At 32.0% G+C, this 23,851-nt stretch overlaps 1 protein-coding gene across 1 annotated transcript in view; it reads right to left on the bottom strand.

Annotated features, from left to right (window-relative positions):
* Lkr (Leucokinin receptor) overlaps positions 1-23,851 on the bottom strand; it is a 112,321-nt gene that overhangs the window by 42,472 nt on the left and 45,998 nt on the right. Inside the window, exon 3 of the mRNA XM_085952453.1 lies at positions 17,098-17,246. Within this exon, the coding sequence (XP_085808579.1) occupies positions 17,098-17,246 (149 nt within the window). The remainder of the gene's footprint in view (positions 1-17,097; positions 17,247-23,851) is intronic.

Below are 23,851 nucleotides of genomic sequence, written 5' to 3'. Positions count from 1 at the left end.
CATTTTACGTCTTGAATCCTTTAAAAGTATAGTATTTTAGCATATTTGGCGTAAAACCATAGTATTTTACATTTTTCGCGAAATTAAAATTATAGTATTGTACTATAATTATAGTACGGTTGACATCACTGATAGATAGTGATATAAGATAGAGATATAAGTGTACAAATTCATAATATTGCTGGAACGAATAAGAAAATGTATTCTGTCTCTATCTATACACGTATAGTATTTAAGCAAAGGCAAACGGCCTATCTGAATAGTCTTGATAATGGTGTTACAACCGAAGTAGCTATCGACAAACCTTTTAAAAACCTGTAGAATTTAATATTAATTATATTTTCATTTCTTGTAAAATGGAGTTCTACCAAGTAAATGCTAACTCAATAATTAATAAAAGCTTCCTATTTTTGTACACCAGTCTATAAATATATTATCGTGAAGTCCTAATTACCAATACATATTAAAGAAAACATAAATCTAGATATACATAATACCTACTGTTGACGTCAGCCGTAAAATATTATATATTATTATCAGAATGATGGGTTTCAAAGTATAAGACCGGAAAACGCTCTGCTGATATTTTTGAAAGAAAGATTCTGACACATACGGCGAATACAATACAGTTACTACGAAGTGTACGAGGAATTTTGTGAATGATACATGGATCCAACGGTTATACACATAACGTCTAGTTTGCATTTTACGTTAAACTAACTGGTCGGAAGAGTGTTGGGAAGTCCAAGAACCATGCAATCGGCTACGCGAATTAGATGAGGATAGATTTGAAGAGGGACGGATACTTACTGGAGAAGGTCATAGCCCAGGGATGGCAAACCTTTTTACGAACGCGTGCTAAAATTTCTCAAATAATATTTTTCGACTGTCGCGACGTGCCAAGCAGTTTTTCATGGCGAAAAAAAAGTTTTTAAAAGTTTTCTAAAAAAATAGTTTTTAAGAATTCGATTAAAAAGTTTAAAAATTACAATAATTGAGTTCTTGATATTCTATCTTTCACCGTATTTCTAGCCGAAGGCATATCATTTATTCTTTCAATATTGAACTTGTTTTTGAAAGAGAAGTATTTGAACCACTCTTCTTTCATTATATTCTCCATCATTGAACGGTTTTCCATTTCACAACGTTGTTATTAGGTCGTATTCTTGTTTTTCCGGTGGTTGTTTATCCAGTACAAATCTTGCAATCGATTTTTAACTTCCCGACTAGCTAGACATTTGAAACTTTTAGAATATATCAGAACACGATACCAATGCACTTTTTTAATACTTTTATACTATACATGCTTATAAATACGACATCCAATCCAATGAACAGCGGCAAAGATTGGTAGCCTGAGACTAGGCCGAACATATTATTTCAGTTAACGAGCAAAATTTATTTATAATTTATTTTTGAAAACTAGGTACTAAGTCTTGAAGGAATTATAAGCTGATTTAAACACAATGCAACAAGGTGCCAGGAAATATTGCACACGATCTTAGTTTCAATTTTCACGATATATAATAAAGATATTTTGTTATTTGGGACACGTAAATCTACAATTATTTCACCCCGCTGGGCCAATCTGGCCCTGTCAATCAACTGCATGCTTCTTAATTAATTTATCAAGCCCATATATAGACTCACCATATTATTTTATGTCTTTAAAATCCGCAAATAATTAAACTCGGAAGATTTTTTTAGATTTCCCTTCATTTTTTTCATACGACAAACTTTTTCATTAACAACCGATAAACGCGAAAGCCTATTTTTGCTTTCCTTTCAGCTTTTTAAGCACATAAATAACTTTCCTCAAAAAAATCATGCATATTCAGCAGAAAGACTTTTAAATAAAGCTTTACGTCCAAATTTCAAGTACATACCTTTTTTTAGAAACAAACATTTTTCAGTGTGGATGATACCCTTTCCAAAAGTGGGTGGTAGATAAAAAATAATCTTCATCGTACCTCTGCTTAGATTCAATAGACAAACGTATTATTCAAGAAATGAAATAAGATAATTAATATTAAATTCTAAAGGTTTTTAGAAGGTTTTGTCGATAGCTATTTCGATTGTAACACCATTATCAAGACTAGTCTTGATATTAATTATATTTTTATTTTTTGTAAAATGGAATTCTACTAAGTAAATGCTAACTTAATTAATAAACGTATTATTGTTTTAAATCTTGAAGACTTGATTGAGGTGCCAGATTAAATTTCAAACCTCGACAAAATAGTAAACTCGCCGAGACCTCCGCACCGATCCTTAAGCCGGAACGAATAATTTTTATACGTAGGTACATAATATTATTATACCTATGTTATATATAACTGTCCATATAGTTTTCATTTAAAAAATGAATATTTTAATAGCTACATTTATATCAGAGTATAGTAAATTGATAAATGAAAAGTATTTTTTTTCATTTTCAATCTAATATGAATTTTGGCCGTCTCCCTTAACTACCCCTAGTTTTAATAACGACAAATAAGACATAGGAAGTGTCATTGGCTTTAAATGGGTACTATATGGGGGTACACATCGCAGAAGATGGCATGGCGACCCTCGTAGTCTAGTATGTAAAACGCTAGCCTTTCATCTAGGGGCCCCGAGCTCGAACTCGGTGAGGTCACATTGTGGTATTTGTGATTTTCACAAAATCTGAGTGTTTTTGATTGTTTATCTTCTATTACTAAATACACTTATTTCACTACACTATTGTCATGTGGAATATCTGGGATCGCTATGCTCGACTAAAGCAAAATGCCAACTGTTCAACTTTTGTATTCTGACAATACTGCTTTACGGGAGCGAGTCATTGTATCTTAAGAAGTCTCTGAACTGTATAGCTTTGAAGTCAGATGTTAGCATAAAATACTCGGTATGCAGTAGTGTAACTCTTTAAGAGTAATAATAAGATAAGAAGACAGAACAAATGCTATGAATGCTTTAGGACAAAAAAAAGTGCCCACCACCACCCGTCATATATGCACAACCGTGGATATGCACGGCCGCTTTCTATGACGCTTTAAACGTGTCTAAAAGAAGTGATTTTAAGTGCTCATTCCGTCCCGAGACGGAACCGCATGGGACTGATGCTGCAACCATGCACCGTAGTGCTTAAAGAAGAAAGTTAAGAAAGAAAATGTCTGTTTTTGGACTGGCTCTGCTGTCCGCTGACGTTAAGCGCTTTGTGTACCCGCATACTGAGTGTCACGAATTGAAATGGATGAGTCTACAGAAGAGTCGGGACTATCCCGGACAGTCTCAACTTAGCCTGCCTTATCAAATATCATTTACATCAGAGCGTTGGAGTGAAACTCGGAGCAGTGGAGCACGGAGAAGTGGAGCAACGGGGTTTTACACGGAGCAGGAGCGGAGCCGGGGCACCGAAAATTTGTAGTATTCCACTGCTCTGGATGTTTTTTTTATTATTAAATTTTCGTCCTAAAATCCAATGAAAATATTATATTTGACACTTTACAACACTGGAATTATTTGAAATACGGCAACACTCTCGAGTGATAAATAACCTCACTTTTTTGACCCAAGAGGCAAATAATAAAGACGATTTGCTGCCGAAAATTTTGTTTAATAGGATTAATAATAAAAAAGGACGAATAATGAATCTTATTTCAAAACTACATTTTTTTAATTTTTTTTAACATATGTATACATATAATACAAACCTATTAAAAATGCCCGGAGCGCAGCAGACACTGGAATGAAGCTGGAGCAAGTATTAGGTCTCAGAGCGGAGCTGGAGCAAAGCAACTCAAAAAGGGTCCTTTCCAACCCTCTGATTTACATTCTATGTACGGCCGAGCTACGGGATGCTAACATGACATGGAAAGACCCAAGAAGACTGACGAGCTACCGAGCAGATATAGACGACGTTAAAATAATTTGTTCCATGCTCTGGTTCCAAAGATAAGTTGTGAAAAGAAAATTTATGAATTTTCCCATTGCGGAAAACGTATCTGTCAAGGATTAATAATTATTCTCTCGACAAATTATTTTACTGGTAGGTACATACTCGTACCTTGAATTTTCGAATATCGTAAAGAGGTGAATAATTTACTAGGTGTCATTGTCAAGAAGTTGTGTACCGTATCTGTAACATTATTTGACTTACAAATCAATGTTTGGTGAGTTTGTTTAGAGAGTAATAATATACCTGTTGTCGAAATATACGATAACGATTTTATTAATTGGGGATAGTTCACTACCTTTTACTTGTGAAATATAAAAATAAAAAATAGATACGATATAGCGTCACTGTATACATTAAGTAAATACCTCCTACGTGGCTGAGTCATATTCTGAGGTAATCGAAAAAAACTGTTTTAAAAAAATAGTCGTAAACGTTATATAATTTTTAACATTTTTTGTAAATCCTAATCATTTATATTAAAATTTGATAATAATATTTTTTATAATATATTTATTATTTAACCCATTGGCGACAAGGTGAATTTTTCAGGATCACTTAAAAAGGCACACTGATTACTAAAATTAATATAACTCGTCTATTATTCATTTAATTCTAATAAACCTTTTAAATATTTATAGGTATTAAAGTCTTCTATTATATATTTATACTTTAGGTTTACTTTATGTATCAGTGAAATGAAAAAAACATGTCAAATACAGTTTTTTGGTTTTTTTAGCCTTTTTTATACAAAATGACATAGATCAAATAATATTCCATGATATAAGTAAATAATAAAAGAAACATATACTATAACTGGAGCTAAATATAATACTCTTAAAGATATTTAGAAGATGGATGATCATTTTATGTTTTTTTTCTGTCTCAAACACCTCATACCTACTGAACTGATCATTATTTTGACAAATTTAAATAAAAATAGATTTTATAAATCAAATAATTCTTTAAAAATATATCAGACTGTATATAACTAACACCATAAATGATAGCTACATCTATAATTAAGTAATTTCAAATATTAAAAAAAATCAATATTTGAATAAAAATGTTTCATTTTCATCATATCCTGCATCCTGTAACAGCGGCGCCAGATTTTTGTTTTTACGAGACATGGATGTTAGCCACTTGCTCAAACTTATTATTAGGACCATACTCTGACTCACACACAAATTGAAAAAACAATATGTGTACTTGCTAGACCCAGAATTCAAACCTGAGACCCACGACGTTATAGGTCGGTGCTTAAGCTTATCACTGCCAGCCAATTTTTACTAGGTGGACACTTGTAGGCCAGCTATTTTCGAAATAAAATAAATCCTTTAAAAAATATAAAATAGGGACGAAATGATAAATATTTGTGAAAACTTAACAACACAACATGTTTATCAAGTTTATCGTGAATATTTTCACACTAAAATGATAAATATTGTTTAGAAAATATACACAGAACGTTTATTCAGAAGTTATGACGTTTACAAGAACCCGCGAATGTATTCTTCCGTGGCCTGACGTAATATACATGCTTTGGCGAGTTAATTCGTCCGTGGCACGGATCAGGTTAAGCCGCGCGTGTTAAACACCGTGTTTACATAGGATTATTTGAATACTTCCTAATCCTTTAATATTTATAATATCTAATTATTAATATTTGACTACTTATTGCCTCGGACGCTCACATAGCATTAATAATTACGGGGCATGATTGTCGATGCTCTCATATAGTATTAATTTAATATCGATTTTATTTGATCTTTCCACCAGTGATACAATACAGTAGAGAGAAAAATGCGCATCACATGGTATCAATAACTCATTTTCGTCAAAATCACCACATAGGACAGGATTCGCGAACCTTTTTACGTACACGAGCCAAAATTTCCCAAATATTATTTTTTGACTGTCTGACGTGCCGAGCAGTTTTTTGAGTAGTTTGAGCAGAAAAAATGGTTATTCTATTAAAAAAGTTCAAAAATTATAAGTAAATGTGTTCTTGGGTATTACTATGATAACTACTTAGTTTGATTCTTTACGCACAAATTGACGTCAAAACTACTCGGATCAGATGGGGCATCCTCTCACTACAATGGTCTCAAGCATTGTAAAATTATTGTAAATCGATCAAAATCAGAGGTTCGCGACACGGATTCCCCCGCCGCCTGGTGAGGTCAGTGCTATAATATTATTATGTGTGATACATAAAACCTAAGGACCCATCAATGCAATTTAAATTAATTATAGTGCTTATTCTTGAAGAGTATTTGCCCGTTAATTTTTAGACAATGCTATCTGTCATTTATGCACGAATTTCGTTGTTTCCGTTTGCGCGTCGATTCATAAATATTATTGGTAAACATAATATTAAAAACAGAAGAAAATACGCATTTGTAATATAATATAATATATATTTAGGCAGATATTTGTAAAACTTTTTGTAAAAAAAAAATATTTTTTAAATTATATCTATTTTTTCTCTTCAACATAAAACATTCGCGTGCCATGCAAAATTATCTCGCGTGCTACTAGTGGCACGCATGCCATAGGTTCGTTATCCCTGACATAGGTAGTATTTAATATACAAGGACGAATTAGAATGAAGAAATATACTGATACGATTTGTTTTTTCTCAAATCAACGAGATATACGACGGTTGAATGTATACGTATACCTACTTCTCTATCCGCACCTCACCTCACCCTCCCATCGCTGCTATCCACTTGTAATGAATCGTTGCAAGTGCGTTATTTTAGAGAAATTTTAACTTAACCTGGGAATCCAACCTGGCTATTGAATGAAACATCAAAAAATAAATTACAATAAACCTAACTGCAAAATTATCGTGGTATTTTTAGTTTTACTTAAAAACGTAATTTAATCGGGAATCTATATTTTTAATCATTATAAAAATAAATATTATAAGGAAGTAAGTATAAATAAACGGTCCATTTCTTGGTACAGTGAGTCCCTAAGCTTTTAGTAAACGTCATGTATATCTGAGGAAGTGAGATGGAATAGGGAACAGGAGGGTATGTTTGTTTGACTCCAATAATAAGAAGAGTGATGCGTGAATGAAATGAACCCTGGTTTTATTATCTCCTTCCAAATAAATATCAATTTAATTATTACAGGTAAAGATTTATAATTTAGCTGAATAAAATCACGTGTATAAGTTCTGGTGAATTGCGAAGTCGATCGGGCGGAGTGAACGATAACCTTACGGTTAAATCTTTAATAACTGACTGACTATATTGTTTTCATGTACTGAGTGTTTTTATAGTGATTCGATACAATAGAAAATGCTGTTATCGCTACTTGAATATTTTGATAATCATGCTTTGTTGTGCAATGCATAGCTAGTTTGTAAATTAGAAATAATTGATTTTAATTTTAGACAATTAAGCACTTTTTAATTATTAGGCACGATTGATTTTCATATAAACAATTTTGTGCATATTATGATGTTTTGTAAATTATAAATAATTGATTACTTTAATTTTATTTTGCTAAATTAGCTTTCTGTTAAAAATTGATTGATTCACATAAATCGCTTGTTCTACTATTTCAACATTGTTATGTTGCAAGGTACATTGTGATTATAAATTAATGGTTTCCTGCCGAGTCATGTGGATGGTAGGGTATTGAACCCTACATACCAACCAGAAGATTTTTTAAATTATTTCTTACAACATAGCTATCTGTAATAATATATCGTTGATTATACAATTAATAGCAGTTATATATTATTATGTACAAAAAATCATAGTATTCAGATGAAAAAAATACTGTAATTTAAAAAATAGCTAAACTATTAACCAGATTGAAATAGTAAGTAACCACTACTACATGAAATTGAATCTGAAAATGTTTCTAAGGCTAATTCGAATTACAGATTTAAATTTTGATTCGTACGTTTACCAGATTTGCACCGAGATAAAATTAATAATAATACCTATGTCACATGTCACGTGGCCGGCTAATCACAAGCGTTCGGTTTTGATAAATCTGACATCAGACATATCAGAAAGTTTATAGGTTCCATGATTGTATTAACGTCAGTACCCATCCTTATATCGTCTGTTCTGGCAGAAGAGAATAATTTGAAGAAATGACATATTGAGTTAGTACCAAAATGTTTCTTATTTCAAACATTACCGTCTGGAAACCTTCTTAATAAATAAACAGTCTTTATTTTAAAGTCATCCTTTTTACGATTACTTAATAAACTCACATGATAGACCATTATTTCAAACTTTTTAACAACTTCAAAGTCAAATTACTCAAAACTAGTATTCTCCAGTTAGTGTGTTCTGCCAGAACAGAGACGATATATGGGACCGATGACCTTTTAAGATATTCTATGCTTAAACATCTTTAACTAGAAATTACTGATAGTTTATGTCCACGTATCTGAACCGAATAATTTAGCAAAGCAATTAGTAACTCCGAGTTATTATAGGCTTGTATGCTTGGGGGTATTAACCAACTGTCGTTGTAAGTAAATTAATTACTATATGTATTCAGTCTTTAGGACCACACAAAAAGGAAACTTGTAATGTGTTATATTTAATAAATAAATACGAATACATACATAACAAAGCTGGTTTAATTGCAAAGAAATGAACCTACGCATAAAAAAGGCGCCTATCAGTTAATATATCTCTCTATCTAAACCAAACTCAACCATATTCAAAACGCTGATAATTCAATATTCAGATAAAAGGATTATAAGCGTCGGGAATGATTCGACTTTAAAAAGGTTATAAAAACTTTATAGTGAAATGAATTGGAAAAAGAGGAGATAAATTAAATAAAAAAATACTTTAAATCCGTTTTCTTCGAGATTTTTTCAAGCGAAAAGTTGTTCCAAAGCACTTAGGAACGATTAAATACCTTCAATTTAATTTATTTAATGAATTACAAAATTTATTGTTATTTATAATTATTGTTAAGCACTTTAAACTATCAATTTTTCATGTATTAAATTAAGTTGGATTTAGGCCCGAATCAAACTTTTATTATGAATACGAATTTTAAAATGATTAATATCATATCAGCGGTTATGTTAGGTAGATTTTTTCTTTTCATTAAAATATTGTATTTTGTTCTACGCACACTGCTTTACATTGCAAAATATTTCCTGTAATTAAATCGACACATCATTAAAGTTTCTTACAATTTCATATATTAAAAAAATGCTACCATATAAAACTTACACTCTTGAGCAGCCAAGATTTACTCAAGAGTTTGGACTGATTAGAGAAGATAACTGGTTAGAGAAGAAGAATAACCTAACCGAAAAAAAAATATTTAAAAAAAATGGTACATGTTCAAACACGCACGTTAACATAATCTTACTCCCTACTTCATTTATCGTTTATCAATTTATAGCTACGGCCGTATGTTGTAGCTTAACCACTGGGTTCCTGCTAATAGAAATGGCGTATTTCAAAAAAATACTACCCTATTCTTAGGTCAATAATTATTATAAAGCATTCATTATTCGTAGAATGGTCACACATTTGTCATGGAATCACATTTTAATGGTCAAAGACATGGCTTTTAATCAGTATCTTTAGAATTATCTTAAAATGTGTTAATCGTGCTCATTTTTTCAATAATAAAATGCCCAATTCTTGTCAAATTTGGGATCACAAAGATTATAAAATATTTTTTTGTTGTCGCAAATATGTCACTATATAATGTTAGCATTAATTTTACTAATGGTTTTGTAAATGCGTTTAAAAATTAATAAATCTAAAAAATCTTAACACCACTGCAGATGGATGTACTGAAATATGACTTTATTCTAAAACATTAGAGCGAGAGGTTTAAAAGAATACTATTTTATGTAATAAAAATACTTTATGCAGTCATCAAATGTTTAAAATAAATATAAAGGATAATAAGGCTTTAAAATGATGTTAATAGATTATCTACAACGTTTAAGGAATATTCAGGGTTATGCTCTGAAAATACCATAAAGGGTTCATTTTGACCTACGCTGAGCATGTGGGCCCTTAAGGGGGGACATGCTCGTCGTAGGTCAAAATTGAGTTTTTTTTGTATTTTCAAACCATGATCCTGGACATTCCTTAAACGTTGTACATAACCTATTTATATAATTTTGAAGCCTTATTATCCTTTATATTTATTTTAAGTATTTGATGACTGCATAAAGTATTTTTATTACATAAAATAGTATTCTTTTAAACCTCTCGCTCTGATGTTTTAGAATATAGTCATATTTCGGTACATGAATTTGCAGTGGTGTTAAGATTTTTTACATTTGTTAATTTTTAAACGCATTTATAAAACCATTAGTATAATTAATGACGAGATAATTTTAGTAAAATATTTACGATAAAAAAATATATTGATAATCTCTGTGATCCCAAATTTTACAAGAATTAGGCATTTTATTATTCAAAAGATCGGCAAGATTAACACATTTGAAGATAATTCTACAGATACTAATTATAAGTTATGTCTTTGAAAATTCAAGTGTGATAAACATCCTACGAATATTGATTGCTTTATAATAATTATTGACCTAAGAATAAGGTAGTGTTTTTTTGAAATACGCCATTTCTTTTGGCATTCCCCAGTGGTTAAGCTACAACATACGGCCGTAGCCATAAATTGACAAACTATAATTGAAGTAGGGAGTAAGAACATGTTAACGCGCGTGTTTGAACATGTACCTAACCTAAATTTTTTTTAATTCTTTTAAACGGTACATGTTTAAACACGCACGTTAATATAATTTTACTCCCTACTTTAATTATAGTTTGTCAATTTATGGCTACGGCCGTATATTGTAGCTTAACCACTGGAGGATGACAAAAGAAATGGCGTATTTCAAAAAAACACTACCATATTCTTAGGTCAATAATTATTATAAAGCAATCATTATTCGTAAAATATTTATCACACTTGAATAATCAAAAACATAGCTAATAATAAGTATCTTTAGAATTATCTTCAATTAATCTTGCCAATTTTTGAATAATAAAATGCCTAATTCTTGTAAAATTTGGGATCACAGAGATTATCAATATAATTTTTATCGTAAATATTTTACTAAAATTATCTCGTCATTAATTATACTAATGGTTTTATAAATGCGTTTAATAATTAATAAATGTAAAAAAATCTTAACACCACTGCACATTCATGTACCGAAATATGACTATATTCTAAAACATTAGAGCGAGAGGTTTAAAAGAATACTATTTTATGTAATAAAAATACTTTATGCCAGTCATCAAATATTTAAAATAAATATAAAGGATAATAAGGCTTCAAAATTATATAAATAGATTATCTACAACGTTTAAGGAATGTCCAGGATCATGGTTTGAAAATACAAAAAAAACTCAATTTTGACCTGCGACGAGCATGTCCCCTCTTAAGAGAAGAGACTCTTTTTGGAATGCAACTTTCTAGTGTCAGCATTTCAAAATACGACGGACGCTCTATTTTCAACTGTTTCAACGATTTTCATGAGGATATTTATGACGTTTCCATCAACCTTTCAATCCTCTTAGATTGGTGTATTCTATTCTATAAGATATACCGGGTTCCGTATATTTATTTAACCAACGTTATAATAACTACTTCAGTGGCAGTGCGTCATATTTTATATTCTAATTTGTACTATAATAATAATATATATAATAAACAAATAGCTCTGCAAAAGCTATGTATTCCCTCAGCAAGTATCAATAAAATTTATAACACAATTTTACAACGTCAGTGAAACTTAGTAGTCTTCCGAGCGAAATGAGGGTGTAACAAAAATACTAGTGTATTTTCATCGTACCGGAAAATGAATTTTAGGCTGGCCGCGCACTAGACAGCCAGGGTCCCGCAACTTTGTATCAACATGTACTGAAGAAAACGCACTAGACTGCCAAATATTGTCGGTTACGGGAGCCAGTCAAAAAAATTTCGATTGCGCAGGCAGCCGCGGCAACGCGCAGCTAAATACGGCAGCGTAAAATGTATGTGGCTGCCTCAATCTTCACGCACTTATCGCGGCAGCCAGGCGTTTTTCGTAATCCAGTATAAATTGTATGATGTTTTTTAATACAGAGAGTTTGAGAAGTGGAATATCGAAAAGCACTCTGGCATATATACAATTTGTAAAATGATAAAAAATTCAACATTTTGAAATGTTGTTTTATGTACACACACCATATACCTCAATATAACAAATATTTTTTCTTCGAGAGTTATACAAGCTCGTATTCGAGTATCAGTTCCCATGAGTAATTCTCGAACAGTAACCAACAGCTCGTTAAATGAATGCACTGACATTTTTGCATAGTTTAAAAGATTCCGGGTGTTTTTTTAAGAGGTATTAATGTAACTTTCAAATACACCTTTTGAGTGGCGCTCGAGAAGTAGGGGGTGAATCCAACAAGGTTTATATTATTCCCTTTGGTTCATGATGTAAATAATAACTGCATCTTCTACGGCCATCTCGAGGCAGCGATCAGTGCGAACTGGTGATATTGGGTGCTGGCTGCAAGAATTGGCTGGCCCTTATTGTGGCTGCCGCAGCCAGGCTGTCTAGTGCGCGGCCAGCCTAAAGAAACACGGCTGATTCAAGCTTACACGAGACAGTGTCTGCTACACACGTTCCTGCGTAAGCATGCATGCACAAGTAGCTATGTATACAATATTTATACATTCATACATTTTCATATCGCTTGTACAGTCAGAAGAACTTGTCTAATATTATAATATAAAATAAGTATACAATCAATTAAAATAGGTATGTCATATGAGGTTTATCAATCACTAAATGATGTAGCAAGTACAATATTATAGTAAACAAATAAACGGTAAAAAAACATCTCCTGGAATTACAATATATATCGCCAGCAGTGATGGATACCATTTTGCCCAGTGCTCTTGTATTAAATATCTATTGAAAAAATCAATCGTAAATAATTATTATTTTGCTGGTCATTAAAAAAAAGAATAAAGCTGTTTATTATGTTTTCACACATATAAGGCATTCATGTTAGATGCCATTTTTGGTTATATGAAACTCTACAACATGCACTGACGCTTGTTTAAGTGCACCCATGTTGTTTAACTTTTGCAAACATATTTTAATAGGTATGCTGAAAGGATAGTGGCATTGGGGATTAATAAGGGTAGGTGCTTTTACAATTTGGAGGTCAACATTCTGAAAGCTCGAGTATAAAATAAATGTGTTATTTTCCATTCATTCTCTTTAAAACAAAATTTAGTAATTCACTTAGGTGTATAAACTCATAAAACCTAACGACTGACTTAGTTTTCGCTCGTAAATGATTGTGATGTTTGATGGTTAGAGGAAAGACATGGAAAAACGTTTTAAGTCAAAACTACCTATTTTATGAGTTCATGCATAAATGATATAATTTCTTACATGACACTCTTACGATCGTTCTGCTACTGATTTCGCTATAATTGAACCAGTGACATTATTGACTATCGAGTCAACACGAAATGATATTTTTGGAGACAGGAGGATCTAGCCTGGGGATCCAGCGTGCCGGGGTCGGCCATATAAGTGAAACGAACAAGAGACAAAAAGCGACTTCATAACTTATCGACATTTGTTTTGCTTCCTCAACTAAAAGTATTTATTTTATTAGGCACATTGCATTACATTTTTATGTAAATCCCGAATTTTTATTTCGTCTTTGCGGTTTATCATCATGCATACATACACATAGGTACTGTTATGTACACTCCAAACTACATAACTGTCAGTCAACCTTATCATTTAACCTTCGACTCTGGCTGGAAATAGAATTAATTGTTTTACTTTTTCAGTTTCAATCTTGTTTAATGAATTTTGGTTTGTTTCATCATTGCAAATTTCTGAAAGTCCAGACATATAAAAATCGCGCACTTCTTCTTCAGCCATAATCCGCCTCTTAGTCGGAGCATATGGACACCACAAGGCGCCTCCAAGAGTCTTTGTCTCTCGTCAGTTTTCTTGCTTCGTTCCAGATCAAGCCAGCATCGCGTAGCTCCGCCGTATACACTCTATATATAGTGATTAGCGGTCTTCCAGGAAGCCGGAATCCCGTCGGCTTGAAGAAGAGGCAAGCCAGGTTGAGGTTCTTTTCTGGCATCCGCAGCACGTGGCCGAGCCAGGTCTTCACTAGCAGCGTAATGAGAGGCTGCTTGGTGTGTTCTTTTGTCTTCTCGTTACTCCTAAAATCATACCACCACCGCACACCCAATATCCGTCGCAAACATCTGTTTTCTCAGAACAACCGTATACTGAGCTTCAAATCACGCACTGATAGAATAATATACTTTTACTCAAGCCACTCTCTGGTTGGACTTCAAAGTGAAGTGGATAATAAATGGACAATATTTTAATTAATATTTTTAACCCATACCAGTACACTTATATAAGATAGTAACACGTGTTGGTTTTGATACATTTAAAAAGAAAATCAATCGTTTTTTATTTTAATTTTGTGTAAATTACATACTATTATCAATGACTTTATATCACGGGTTTCTTAACTATAGGTAGGTTGGATGATTTCTAGGGGGTCGCCAACTACTCTTCATAAATTTTGATAAAAAGTGACATTTTTATGATTTTTTTATTGGAAATTTGTTCAATGAACGAATAAAAAACTTCACATTTAAAACATGCGTGACAGTATACGGAAGTTGTGACTTTCAGTCGACGATGAGTCAACGATGAATATAATAAGCATGAGAAACTTAGCTTGTCAACCAATTTAGTATTGTTATTGATGAAATTTCTATAGCCAGGTGAGCGTCGAGCAATTAAGTGATAGGCCGGCTGATTCAAAATCAAAACAATTGATCAAGTCGTTGTTTACATTATTTACAAACACTATTGCCCTGCTTTGATGGTATAATTTTTGTATTGTGTTTTTCGGTTTTCAAATCGGCTGTGACGGTTTTTTTTATTACACATCAACCTGATTCAATACTGAGGAAATTGATGTACCACTGATAAAAAGGTTTCTCTTCAAAAATTTGACAGATTTTTTTTCAAAATCCATTTTTTTCTCGCAGTTATACTGTATTTGAAGGACTTTGACAGTCAAACAAGAAATGTCACACAATTGAAACATGACGTAAGTATAGTAACACTTATATTTCCATGTGTATTTTTTTCTACAGTGATAAAAAAAGGGTAAAACAAATCATAGTCCTCCGAAAAAAGTAGGAAGGTCCCATGACTTGTAAGGAACTGTAACAAGAAATGTCAAACGTCAACTTTTATCTTATGTTTTTACCGGTTGTTGGTATTTTGTATTGTGTATTTTCAAAGTGTGTTGAGTTTTTAATTTTTCTGCATTAAAATGTCCAATATACTTCGATGAAAACTGCAATACAAGTATTGCACGAAAGTCAAAAAAGGAGTTCTTTTCCTCCTATTCACAAACTAGAAATCTTTAATGTGTTCAAAAATTAAATTGTTAATTATGACAACTTATGCTTTTGGGATATTTCTTGTTTTGCCCATGTACCCTTCATTTAATGTCACGTAGAAGATAAGATAATGCTGAGCTCTACGGACTGTACGAAGATTGCAACGCAGTTCAATCAATTAAGATTGGGAGACTGTGATGGATAGGTCATGTGCACCGTATGAATGACAATAAACCGGCAAAGAGAGTGATGTCCAGCAATCCAATAGGGCGTAGAAGAAGAGGCAGGTCAAAGATTTGCTGGTTGGATGGAGCTGCCAGTGACTGCCGTATTCTGGGGGTACCGAATTGGAAAGTGGCCACACTGGATAGGGACAGGTGGAGGAAGCTGTTGGAGGAGGCCAAGACCCACACCGGGTTATTGCGCCCCTGATGATGATGATGATCAATTATAATTAGTACCAGGTACAATTTTACCTTTGTCGTAATACTTAAATTTGTATTTTTACATTTCAGAATACTGTAAAAAAAACAAGGTTTTTTTAAACTCTGGTGAAAATAATTGTATGTCTATGTAAAAATAAAATAGGTAAGTATTCCCAATTTACGCTGAGAGAGTTTCATTTAAATATTTTTTTAAAAAGGGTTTAAATAAACATTTATAGAATACTTGTTAATTAGAATATTGAAAGTTTATCTTAGTTATCGGCTATACAAATAAGATTTTTTAGAACATTTACAGCATTATCAATATTTTTGTTTGCAAGCTGGGAGGAGTTAATAGAAAACGAATATCAAAAACAGCAGTGCAATACTATTCTATGCCCTTTGCCGCTTTATTTTAGAGATTTCGCAGCAAAACTATTTGTTTAATTTGAAAGTGAATAGAAAAAAGTTATTAAAAAAGTATTATGTAGCGATTTTTTTATTCCCTTGCTTTTTATTACAAGGTGTTTGCTAGTTGGTTGAACAGTCATAAACACCCAGGCTTTGAGAAAATCACATTAACATATTGTGTCCTTACCAGGATCAAACCCGTATCTAACGGATGGAAGGCCAGCATCTTGCGTACTGCACCACGAGAGCCGCCAAGTATTAGCGATTGCAATTCCTTATAAAATTTGCATACACCCTAGACGGGTAATTTTTGAACGACGCAGTTCCGAAGTCATTGTATGAGAAAGTGATTAAAATATATGAGAAATTTTATTTCTAATTAGATTTTGACAACCGCGTCTAAAAATGGCGGAGACTTTGGAGCTTCATATATTTCGACGCTAGAGGCGTTGTCGTCGGTTTTAATTTTGACAGTGATGGTAAACAGATTAAATATCGGAACGTCACTTCGAAAGGCTCTTCATTTATTGATTTTAGTCTTTTCCATATTACCGTTGGAAGTTTTATTTTGTGTTTAAATTTTCATTTAAATATTTATTGTGTATTATAATAGTACATAATATACATTATTGTAAGTACAGTTTGTGTGAAAATAGCTCCCAACTTCTTACACACCAATTACAATATACATAATGTATATAAGTATAGCTATAATTATTATGTATATTATGTATATTCTTTTATGGTGCAGTGCCTTTGAATGCTTCTCGTACCCATCACTTACATTATTCTTCCGAACATAATATTTTCACATAAACCGTCAAACGGAAGTAGCTGTTCATAATGTATATTAATAAATATGTATAACATTTATACCTTAGTGGATCCAGAATGGCTTTGTGTCGGTCGACGGCGATTGCGGTGAGAGTAAAAACACTGACAGTGACGCTGAGGACTTGCACAAAGGGACAGAATGCGCACATAAACGCCGGAAGGCTCCATCTCTGCAACAATGCAGCCTGAAACTGAAAAAGAAAATATTAAATTTAAATTCAAAACATATACCATTTTTGTCACACTCACCTTCACGGGTGAAAAATATTTATGTAATTTTTATTTATAATACAGAACGATCAGAACAGATAATAAATAGAATTCCGATAGGCTAACATACCAATACAGTAATTTTTGACTCAGGATTTTGAATGTGTGAGTGTCCTACGAAAATGAACCACGCATTATAGACTTGCAATAGTGTGTGTAATACACCAATATTAAATGAGCGTCAATGCATAAACCAAGAGCAGTTGTCAGAATTCGACGTATGACGTATTCCTGACACGTGTTTAAATTTATCCCGTGTTCTTCCTTACTCGAGATCGGTTGCTTGCTTCTCCTTACCCGTTAGTTACTTCAGTTCCCATTATTGCTGAGTTCTCTGACTCAGCGTTAAATATTAGTTTTGTCTTCGATGGATGAGCTGGACCATTTTTATTGGGACATGGATATCAATACAGTATCATCGGTGTAACGGATATGGGAAAATGATCTATTAAAAATGGTGATTTCAACATTCCAGTTGTAATTTTCCCAGAATATACTCATCGGAATTACTTTTCCGAGTTGTAACATCTCTAATTATTTAGATCTATTACAATAAAATTCAAAGCTTATATTATTACATTTACTGTATATAAATAGAATGAATTACTCTTAGAATTTAAATCAAAGTCATTTTAAAATACGTCTGTTGTTTAATATTGCTTTTGTAATGAAACCCATCTGACCCTTTTCATACATATTTAATTGAAATGTAAATGGAACTAGTACTTACATTGGTTTGGATTTGTTGATTTTAATAATTGATTTAAATTTAAAACCGTATTTCTACTACTAAACTTTCCAAAGCGACAAAGAGAAGGTATTATAAATATTTTCAATAATTCATCAATTTAATTATTAATTCAGTTGATTTGTATGTCGATCCACAGTTTTAAAGAGAATTTTTTCCTTAACTACCAATAATGAAGATATATTTCTATTTTAGTATCTTGAGATTGGAAGAAACGAATGAAAATTTTGTTCGGATCTTCTTTCAAATATTTATGTAAGTAAATACGATATTACTACGATATTTTTTGCTAATAAAAAATAAAAAAAACTACAGAAAAAAGTCTCGAGTTAATTTATATGTTCTGATTGGTGAATAATTTTGAAATTACGAAAAAAATCCTGTGATCCAGAGAAAATAAAAATACACCTACCTCTAATAATATTATAATTTGCCTGATTTAAAACTCTGTTATCAGATTTCGCTTTTAAATAAATTTCAAGCTACAGTTTTGAAGTAATAATATTGTAATATATAAAATTTTATTTATAATGTAAGTATCTAAGTATCTAATGATGTGTTATAAATTTTATTATAAAAGAAAGATAGATCAACTTTACTGAGCCTTGAAATATCAAAGACGATGTTGTTTGTCATAAATATGATGAAATTATAAGAATTTGTATTACAATAAATTGATACAACTTAAGTAGAATACACATTTCCATACAATATAATAGAAAGACGGGTACCTCTTTCTGAAAATCTGTAAGAGTAATCCTTATTTCATTGTAGGAAGAAATAAATTTTAAATAAATACAATATGTATTTATAATAATGGTCTTTAAAATATCTCATGCAATTAATATATAGTATTTCATTTTGAATCAAAATAATAATAAAATTGACGTATAATCTTTAAAGAAAATGTCTTTAGTGAACATTCGCTATTTATGATAAAAAATACTATTAAAAGCAAAAACCTTCTTTTATAGAGATACAATCTAAATGTATGAAATTGAAGGAAAAAAAAGAACAGCCAGTCCATGTATGAAATAAGGCAACAAACCAATCTCGCAGTTTTTACAAACAAGGTTGCACTCATACAAACAAAATTGCATGTTTTCTAACGTTCTACAAGCCTAGATAAAGTTTTTAATACTCTTTAAGGTTGAATGGTTGAAATATTATTCCTTTCTGGAAAACCGAGACTGGAAATAAGTACACCTTTGTGAAAGTATATTTCTACAGAAAAGATACTGTTTATAAGGAATTAATCTAAAGATTAAAGAATAAAGAATAAAGCAATAACATACTTATTAGATATAATTTGTATGCAAATAAAACGTATTTAAAACAGAATTAGTTATAATTAATTCATTTTCGGAAATAACAACATAAATAATAACAACAAACAAACAACAAAATAAATAACATTCCAATGGCTTGATGGAAATTAAATGTTTGCATAATATTTTTCATAAATAATATTGCGTTCATTGAACTGAATTTCACATTTCGGCACCTTGGAGTTTTATTCCTATTATATTATATTTACGTCCAGAACATGTCAAAAGTCAAACCATGGGTAACTAAAATCAATCTTTATGGAAGTGTTTACATCCGAAAAAAAGTATTATTAATAGCACCGTGCTACTATCCTGTTTTTTTTACTTACGTAAATAGGTAGATAAACATTGTTCTAGAGCAAATATGTCAGCAGGTATCTGAAAAATCTTATTATGCATTCGTATTTTTTAAACTTTCTTACATTTGTATATTCATGTTAAACAAAAGAGTCAATAATATTATGCTAAACTTTATATGTGTGTAAAATTAAATTATATTGTTTTATATTTTATAAAAAGTATTAATAAATTCTCATTTTGTAAATCTTAGTTTGGGCGTGCCACTAATTTTCAAAGAGAAACTGAAATGTCATTTTGATTTCCATAGTCACGCATTCGTATAAAACATTTGTTACTAAGACCCCCTTAGCAACCAATAATATTGTTTTTCTTAGATGTTTATCTATATATAAAAAAAAATGTTTGTTTGTTTGTCTGTCTGTCTGTCCCGTATGCATTCCTTTATCATTCATCACTCTGGTGAGTTGTTGTGTGCACACCCGCGCAGTTTTCTGAATTAGAAAACCATATTCTTCTTCTTCATTCTATCTTCTTTTATTCGTATGGTTCCTATACCATTCATCCTTTTGCGATGAAACTTTCATCAGTTGTTGTGCGCACGCCCGCAAAGGTTTCTGAATTAGTACAACCATATTTATTATTATTTTTTTATTTTCTTATTATTTTTTTATTATTATTTTTGTTTCTTTATTAAACACCACAACAGGCCGTGAAGCCCAATAATAGTGGTAAAATTCCCTGGCTTGAGGAATTTACATATTAGATCATGTAAATATATTTTGACCTCACCGGGAATCGAAACCAGAACTCCGGGATGGAAGGCTAGCGCCTTATGCACTGCACCACGAGAGCCTTCTTCTTCTTCTTTATTCTGTCTTTTTTTTATTCATATGGTTCCTATACCATTCATCCGATTGCAATGAAACTTTGGTGAGTTGTTGTGCGCACGCCCGCGAAGGTTTCTGAATTAGTACAACCATCTTCAGCTTCTTCTATTCGTATGCGCTCCTATACCAAATTTAGAAAATCCATGCTTCTCACATGGACAGCTGTATGTGGCCTGCTATGGAAAACCTTATGATTTATTTGTGTATGCACCAGACGGAAAAACAAAAAATATTGTGTATCCAAAAGCACTTCAATAAACAGAATTAAAACACAAACACTTTCTTTCTTTGAGTGGCATTGCAACGCATGCCGGGTACTAGCTAGTAGAACATGAGAATAGCTTTATCTATATTTTATACAAAATCTTTGATTAAAAGCAACTTAAAAATCCCGGAACTCAAGCATTTTGAAACCTAATATTTCACCAGAAGGCATCATGTACCTATCAACAAAATTTTTATGAGGACTCGGTGTAAAATGGATAATAAAACTATGATAGCTATATTAACTTGGTTTTTATTTATGTGATGGAAATAGCACCAACAAATTGAATAATAAAAGTATTTGTATTATTGTAAAATTTTCTAAAATTCCGTGTCAAATGTAAAATCGTTCGAAATAATTACATACTTTGTACATACTTATTATTCAAAATACAATATTTATAATAGGTAAGAATTTGTGATTCAATTTATTTAATGGCGCAGAATATGGCAACACAACAGAGACAAAGATTTAATGAATCTGACAATATTGCTACTTATAGGTAAATAATTACAACATAAAAAGAACTTTTTATATACAACGTTTTTTAAATTTCTGTTTAATCATGTAAACTTGATTTAACTAGCTTAAGCGATCCAAAAAAATTGTACTTGATAGAAATACTGAATAATGAAATATCATTTCATATTGCTTTCTATAGTAACGCACGTATATATTATTTAATAATTTAGTTGCTGGGACTCCATAGCAACCAATAATGGTATCGAAATAACTTTCAAAACAGAATTACCTAAAAATGAATTCAATTCTACTTAAAGATGGCCAAAAGTATTAAAAAAATGCATTGGCATCGTGTTCTGATATATTCTAAATGTTTCAAATGTCTAGCTAGTCGGAAAGTTAGTTAAAAATCGATTGCAAGATTTGTACCGGACAAATAAGAATACGACCTAAGAAAAACGTTGTAATAATAAAATGGAAAGCGTCATAATGACATATATTATACGTCTTCCCTTTAAATTTGGGAGATTATTTTAATGTAGTTCACAATGATGTTTTAATTTTTTATATCATGGCATGTGGGAAAAATTAGTAAAAATTATAGAATTTTCGCAAAAATTTATACTTTCAGGTAGGTATATTAATGAATTTTTTGTTTTACTGAATAATGAGTTTTTTATTCAGATCAGCTGTCAATTATCGTTTAATCTTCTTTCACAGTTAGATTTGAGACTTTTTTAAAAATCTTTTCCGAGCTGCCAATCATTAAAATTTTTCTTTCAAAGTCTGATTCGAAAGCTTTTTTAGATCTTCCGAGGTACAAATCGAAAATTTTCTTTTCAAAATCAGATTTGAAAGATTTTGGATTAGATAGAAGTATTACAAGTTCGAAGTTAATATTATATTGTAATTTATTTTACCATTTCAAACCTAGCATCCATGGCAGACTTGATTTTCATCCATTCCTTAAGGACATTTTAGGTACAGACCTACTTAATCAGATAAGATAAGAAAGTGATAAAAAGAGGATAATGCGATTTTTTTGTGAATATTTTTATAAAATTATCTTTATTAAAAACTATGGTTGTGCCAACTTGCGGTGGCCGTGATCTTTACTTCCCCCTCCCTCAAATCCCAGTATTATTGTCACAAGACTAAGTGACCGGCATTCACGGGTCATGAGAGACCGTGATGCAAATAACAGTCAGTTAGCTCAAGTAATGCCGGCGCTCCATTGGAGAGCCAAAAGTCCTAGGACAATAAATCGTCCGATTTGTCTATGCTCTGCTACTGATCAACGAACGAAAAGTCGAGCTGTCAAAAGTTTGGATTATCGTAATGTCTTTCGATAATTCTACAATTTTGTATTCATCATCATCATCAGCCTGAATCTATCCACTGCTGGATGAAGGCCTCTTCAAGTTGCTTCCACTTCTCTCGGTCCTGTGCATTGCGTTGCCACGTACTTCCGCAGAACTTTATCATTTCATCGATCCAGCGGCCTCTAGGTCTACCACTGGATATACCACTGGATGACTAGATTTGACCAACGATTGTCTCTTCTTCGAGCTATGTGTCCAGCCCATCTCCATTTAAGGCTTTTAATAAACTCTATTACATCGCAAACCCTTGTTTGCTTTGTATTATTCTTGTATGTCTAATTTTGTATTATTTATATATAATCATGCATAAAATAATATGGTTATGAAAACGACATGAGTTTTACGTTATCTTTTATAAATTTCATAAATACAAATAAAATAATAATTGATAATCTCTCATTTTCTAATGTGTAAATTAACAAATTAATCAATAAAAATGTTTAAAACAATTACAGATTTTTTTCGATTTGAATGATTGCGTATTAATGTCAAATCGAATTTACGTAGTGATCGACGGACGAAGTCTGGCAACTCGGAGAGTAAAATATCAAACATGTTTGAAATCCTACGAGCCTGGTCTGCAGATTAAAAAGTCCGCAGATCTGGGGTGCTCCACGCGAAAAAAAAGTCCGAAGACTGTAAATCGTCTGACTTGCGTGCCAATGGAGCGCCGGTATAATAAGCAGCAAGCGAACGTGGTCAAGTTGTTAAACCTTACTGTCGTTTCCTATCTACAGCGTGATTCAAAAGTGACTTCAAGACAGGCGTTGCGCGTAGTCAGCGCAAGCAAATAAACGAGTTCGTGTTGTCTGTCGTATTGCGTTATACAGACTGATTCAAAAGTTGTTCGTCGGCCACGGCCAGGTCAGCTTGATATAGTGTGACCATCGTACAAGCGAAACTTTTGAATACCTGGCAAGCCGTGATACCGACTCTCATCATTCATATCACCAATCATAATCATTCATCAACCCCATATCATACTAGCATCCATCAATAATTTACCGTCAATCGCCGCGCACCGGGTAACCCAAACAAACAATACCATGCGAGTGATAGTCCAACCAGACCACGGAGCCACCATAAATCATCATAAAGGTCAGTGTCTAGCATTCTGTTAAATCGCCTCTACCCCTAGATCCGGAATCCACATC

This window comes from Rhyacophila brunnea, unplaced genomic scaffold, assembly GCF_057557595.1.
Source record: "Rhyacophila brunnea isolate RB1 unplaced genomic scaffold, BYU_Rbru_1.0 scaffold_3, whole genome shotgun sequence".
Taxonomy (NCBI): domain Eukaryota; kingdom Metazoa; phylum Arthropoda; class Insecta; order Trichoptera; family Rhyacophilidae; genus Rhyacophila; species Rhyacophila brunnea.
This window is presented reverse-complemented; position numbering and strand designations above follow the sequence as displayed.